The sequence below is a fragment of the Monoraphidium neglectum genome (genome assembly GCF_000611645.1).
Source record: "Monoraphidium neglectum strain SAG 48.87 unplaced genomic scaffold scaffold03662, whole genome shotgun sequence".
Taxonomy (NCBI): Eukaryota; Viridiplantae; Chlorophyta; class Chlorophyceae; order Sphaeropleales; family Selenastraceae; genus Monoraphidium; species Monoraphidium neglectum.
Window position 1 is genome coordinate 1 of NW_014009967.1, and position 5,886 is coordinate 5,886.

At 64.7% G+C, this 5,886-nt stretch overlaps 2 protein-coding genes across 2 annotated transcripts; one reads left to right on the forward strand and one right to left on the reverse strand.

The window, feature by feature from the left end:
- Positions 1–2,144: 2,144 nt before the first annotated feature.
- Positions 2,145–3,964, forward strand: MNEG_13162 (hypothetical protein; the record flags this gene model as incomplete). Its single annotated transcript, XM_014038365.1, has 5 exons — positions 2,145–2,244; positions 2,367–2,890; positions 3,273–3,368; positions 3,614–3,664; positions 3,902–3,964. The coding sequence occupies 5 exons, from the start codon at positions 2,145–2,147 to the stop codon at positions 3,962–3,964; spliced, it is 834 nt and encodes a 277-aa protein (XP_013893819.1).
- Positions 3,965–5,359: 1,395 nt separating this feature from the next.
- On the reverse strand, positions 5,360–5,839 carry MNEG_13163 (hypothetical protein; the record flags this gene model as incomplete). Its single annotated transcript, XM_014038366.1, has 1 exon — positions 5,360–5,839. A coding segment is annotated over one exon (480 nt), but the record flags the coding sequence as incomplete, so codon positions are not given.
- Positions 5,840–5,886: the final 47 nt, after the last annotated feature.

Sequence of the window (5,886 nt, forward strand, 5' to 3'; positions counted from 1 at the left end):
CGGCGGCCGCGGGGCGCGGGCGGCGGGTCTCGTGGGGGCACTGCGGCCGGGAGTGCGGCGGGCGGTTGGGTGCGGTTACGTGAGCGGGAGCTGTCGAAGTCGAAAGCGCTGGAGCAACGGGTGCGGCGTAGCAATAAGCCTGCCATGTCAGAGCAGCCCCTGCAACGACGACTTGTGTACTGGGGACAAACGCGTAGCACAGAAAGTCGCGGCGAGTTGCGGCCAGGCAGGGCGGGGCGCGCTCCAGCTGCTGGGCCCCGCACCTCGTCAGTGTAGTGGCCTGTGGCTGCGCAGTTGGCGCACTTGGGAAACGGGCACTCCTCCGCCGAGTGGTCGTCCTCCCCTTCCAGGGCCGCACTGGTGCCGACGTTGCAGTTGGCGCACGCGCCGCTGCAGCACTTGGGCGGGTGGCCGTGGCGGTTGCATTTGGTGCAATACGGCACCTGGGGGCGGGAACGGGCGCGAGAGGACGGCCTCCTCAAGTGCAGTCCACCGGGATGGGGTGCATGAGCATGCGCCGGCCGCCGGCAGCGGCCGGCGCATGCGCGGCCCTAGGTGGCGAGCGTGACACGAGCCATGCATGCGGCGCATGCGCATGCGGGCGGCCACCCGTCACGCGCCTTGCATTCGTCTACGCTGTGGCCGCGGAAGTTGCAGCGGCTGCACGCTGGCCGCAGGCGGTTCTCGGTGCTCTTCCGCCACAGCTTCTTGTTGGGCCGTATGAATCCGTTGCGCGCCAGGAACACGTCGTTGGCGTGCGCCGCCCTGCATGGAGCAGTTTTGCATCCCAGGGCAGAGCGCAGGCACTGGGTTGTGGGCGCGCGTCGCGAAGACAGTCTTTCGGGACCGCCGCCATAAGTAGCTGGTTTGCGACTGAGTGACAGGTCAGTTGGCCGGCGCCCATGTTCCCGTGATGGGTTGTACTCACTTGGGCGGACCCCCGTTGCTGCTGCTCATCTGGGCTGATCTGCACTCGTCAAGCTGGGTCGCAACACGACGCCGCTGCGCAGGAACTAGGGAAACTTCGTTTAGTTCTCACGTTGTTTCTGCAGCACAACTGCGCTGAAGCGCAACCTTGTGCCAGAGATCTCGTGGCGGCAAACGTGAAGCCGCCTCGCGAGCGTGTTGCAACGAGTGAGTGACTGCGTGGACACTGCACTGCAGTTCTCTAAGTGCAGCTCGAGCCCCGCTACGAACAGAGGGTGCACTAGCTACAGGGCGGCTTCTTTCCTGGGTGCGTGAACATAGGAGGACTGCAACGACTTCAAAGCAATGCTCTGGAGCGTGCCCGCCCCACCAGGTACTTCACAACTTGATTTTGGCTCCGCGTTCAGCTACGGTATCTGCTGTACAGCTGAACCGCACTGGATGTGCGGTCTGTTGCAAACGGGACACGATAATGCTGGCCAACCCATGATGCCCACAATGGACACTGCACTGTGTCGCATGCCGCCCTGTTGGATGCGCATATTGTTCTGCCAGCTGGGCCAGGAGTAATACAGAGCGAGCTAACGCACAACAATTAGACGCACTGTGGCAGTGTGCTTGGAGATGGAAGGGTGGACGCAACAAGCATCAAATCAGGAGGTGAATTGCCCGCCTACAGGAGGATGTATTAACGGCTGCTGCGATCATACCGGCTGAGAATCCACGATTACCTTGAAGAGCTGGCGACGTCTCCATCCTAGCGGCCCATCAGGCTACAGCATCACGCAAACCGGGTGACCAGCAAACCCTCGCAACGGGCTCTTCAGGCAACTCGGCCCTCAACGCAGCGACATCATGTCACTTGGTACATTGCGATGCACTATGGCGAATACCGGATCAGCAGCTTGGAGGAGGCCGGATTGACCACACCACACTTGACACACCGTGGTGACGCAGACTCCCTGCATGGCGAGGTACGTCGCTCCTCAGTGCTTTCAATTGTGATATAATTTGACCACTATGTTTGAGAAATTTGATTCGTAGCTCATGCGATCCGCTCGCATTCGTCTCGAGGGTCTTGCTGATCTAGGGTCTTCTCCCCGCTGCTGCCTGTGGACGATCTCATGCAATCCGTGCCGTCTTTTTGCAGCCTCTCAACTCGGGGTCACAATGCAGCAACCCGCGCATGCAGACAGCCATCCACGCGGGTTGCATTGATGCGTGCAAAGCCTCCCAGGCAGCCAGTCGGAGCGGCAGCTGTGAGGGAAGATGCGCCAGGGCCGTCTAGACGCCAGACGGTGCTGAGCCTCGTCACCGGTGGGTGTGCAAGGGCCGCTGGTAGAGCCCCCACTGACCCTGGCAAGGATGCATCCCCTGATGTAGGTGCTCTCGGTGAAGCGGCCGTGAAGAACCCCTTCCGCACGTCTCTTGCTGCACAGGCATTTTCTTGGCAGGCGTGGGGCCCTCGTACGCAGACCCAGCACTGGAGCAGACGTCGGCAGCGGAGGCAGCAGCGGAGGCGAGCAGCAGAGGGGACGCGCAGGCGGCCGGTGCTGGGGCCCCAGACAGCACCGCATCGGAGGCGCCGCTTGCTGCCGCAAGTGACGACAGCGGTCGCCAACCCCAGCCGGACGCGCCTTCGGATTCGAGCGGCGCCGCTTCGCGAGGGGCAGGCTCTGACACTCCCGACGGCGGCGCCGATTACGCCTCGCCGGCCAGCGACAGCGGCGCGGCGGAGCCCGGCGCGTCGACGCCGACACCTTCTGAAGCCCCCGGGGGCGGGGCCGGCAGCGTCAACGCGTCCACGCAGACCAGCGCTGCGGACGCCCCGGAGCAGCAGTCCGCGCAGCCCAACCCGTTTGCGCTGACGGAGCAGGACGCAAAGAGGCTGCTGGATGAGGAGGACGAGCGGCGGCGGGCCAACAAGCTCAAGCGCAGGGGGCGCCTCCAGGAGCTGCAAGAGGTGCGGCAGCAATGGGGGACGCCCTTACAGGACGAACCCGATTTGCTGACGGGGGCCTGGGTGCTAGCTGGGTTGGGTTGGATGAGGCATGCGGGATTCGCAGCCCCTGCGACTGGCATGGTGGCCCAGAGCTGGGGGCGATGCGCAAGCACCGGCAGAGTTGACTTTCCACGATTCAAGACGGCTGCAGCCCAGCCCGTCCGCAGCAAGCTTGCATGGACGCCTGCCTTGGGCTTCGACCCCTCCCCAGAATGTATGTGTGGGCAGTTTTGCCACCCCGCAACCACCATGCAGCCGCGCACTCCAGGCGCACTCCGCGCACCCATGGTAGCAGCATCAGACACGCGCGAACTGGCGAACGCCACACCCGCACGCACTCCAGATCCGCTCTGAGCTGGCGACCAAGGAGATCATCCTGCTGCAGAAGGAGGCCGAGCTGCTGGAGAAGGAGCAGACAGTCATAGTCCTCAAGGAGGAGGTGGGCACCGCCCGCGTGGGGGCACCTGATGCATGCAGACCCCTGGAAACTGCTCGTCCCTGGCGGATGCTGTGCAGCGCTGCCGCCAGCCAGCGGCGGATGCGGACGATGGGATCGGGGGTTGCCACCAGCGTGCTGCAGCTCGTTCAAGGGGCGCCTTGCACTGCAGCAAGCTCGCTCTGACGGAGGACCGGGTGGCCGCTGCATGTGTGTTACTGGGCCCCACCTTCGCCCGCTTTTCTCAGCTGGAGCTGGAGCGGAAGCTGCGGGCCCTGCTGACCAAAGACAAGGAGAAGGTGCGTGCCTGCGTTGGACTGGGGGTTCAAGGGGCCCTGCACGACACACCCTCCCTCAAAGCCTATGTGCCGCCCACAGCCAGGTGGTGGCAAGGCTTACCCCGTGGCTGTGTCCGCCTCTCTGGTCGGCTTTGTCGCCTGCGTTTGTTGAACCCCAACATCAATGATTGTTAGTATAGCCCTTTGGCTCGCTGCGTAGCCATCACACGCTGCCTTGCCATCTTGCATCCCCTGCAGGCCCAGGAGGAGGCTGCATTGGCGCTGGGGCTCTGCGGCGCGGGCGGCGCAATGCTGCCCTGACTGCCGCTGCTACGAGTCAGCCGCCCACTTCTGCAAAGCAGCGGCTGCTCGGGGTTGAGCTGGTTTGTGCAGGAGGACCCCGTCACTTGGATCCGGAACAGCAGGCTGCGCCCCCACTGCTGTGGTGGCAAATTTTTCCAAAAAATACCCCACTCCTCCGTATCAGCATTATTGCCCTTTAGTTATAGCCTGCAAGCGTTAGTGAACCCTTCTTCCTGTCTGTGTTCCACCCATCCTGCTCAAGGCCACGGCCACCGCTCTTATGCTGGCGGCCACATCCACCCTGCCCTTCTGATGTAAACACGTCTGGCTCAAGACATCGTTGACGCGACACACACGTTGACAAGACAGCAACTTGCACCACCCAGCTCCTGCGCCAGGCGTGCGTCCTGCTGTGTGGAAAGTCAACTTCTTCACCATTCGCCCACACAACCTGCTGTTCCCCCGGCGTTGCCACCCGCCCCGGTCGCCGGCACAGCAGTTTTGGTGACAGCACCGGCCGCTCAGGCGCATGCCTGAAGTGCGCATCCCAGGCCGCCGACGCCCTTTCAGGCCCTGCGCGATGCAGTCAAACGCCCGAAACATCCTATTTGCGACCCCCCTGCCGGGCTTCACGCGCCCCGCCGCCGGCGCTACCTCTGGGCCTCCCCCTCTGCTTGGAAAGGGCCCGTCAGGTTCAGATACTCACAAAGGGGACTCCCGTGTGTAGGTGGGCAAGGGGAGCACCAGCAACAGAAAGAGAATGCATCAAGGGGCAGCAGCAGCAGGCAAGGAAGTGCACGCCGCAACCCAACCAAGACGCTCGGAGGAAACAAGAGGGCAGGCAAGACGAGGGCCAAGGAGGCCAGCAGCAATGCTCCTGCGTGCCTCAAGCCCACCACGGTCCCAGCAATGCAGCACACCCAAACTCCAAGTGCTGGCCGCCACGACGGCACATGCATGACCCAAGGAAGCATGCGTGCGCTCGCTGGGCGACGCCTTCTCGGCACCATCTAGGCCACACGTGCAACGGTGTGGCAGCAGGAAACCGTGCAGGTGGTCCTCGCCCGTCGCAACGCGCATGTGGCGGCACGGAAGGCAGCATCTAGCCAGCCGCGCCAGAGGAACGGCCTGCGCTGCCGCAGAAACACACGGTAAAGTGAAAAAGCCACCTGCCCAGAGCCTGTGGTGCCCCCTCCCCCCCAAAAAAAACGGCCTCTCGCACTGGCCGATGTCCCTGCACCCCCCCATTCCCGCCTTCCGAGGCCAGAGGCAGTAGTGCACATGTGCACCCCACAAGGCAGCGGCGGTGTCGGGGCCGCGTGGCTCTGGAACCGATGCGAGACGCTTGGGGCCAACAAATGAACAACTCAAGATGGGCAAGCAAGCTAACCCCACAGCCACCCCACAGCATTATTACATGCAGCCGTGCAGCAGCTGGCGCTCCTGCCTGTCCATCTCCTCTGCCTCCCGCAGGACGGCCTGCATCTCCCTGTACTTGGGGCCGTAAAACCCCGACTCCGCGCGCAGCCACGCCGCGCGCACCCAGCCGGCGGTGGCGCGGCAGCCGCCCACGGCAACGACACCCGCAGCGCCGCCCAGGACGACTCCCGCCAGGGCGCCGATCACCACGCCCGTGGTCAGCACAATGCCGCCCGAGTACGCGGCCTTGCCCATGAAGCTGGTCGGCTGCCACGCGGCGCGGCCCTCGGCGCCGCAGGGGCCGCTGCTGGCATCCGTCACGTCGGCGCCATCGCTGCGGGACGCCACCGCCACCGGGCAGTCGTCGCCGCCGTTGGTGGCGGCCGGTGGGGCCTCCGGCGTGGGCAGGGCGCCCTCGGTACGCCCGCGGCCCGAGGCGGCGACCGCGTCGTCAGCGATGGGGGCGGCCACGGGCTCCACCACGCACGCGGTGGGAGGGGTGGGGGCCGGCACGGCCGGCA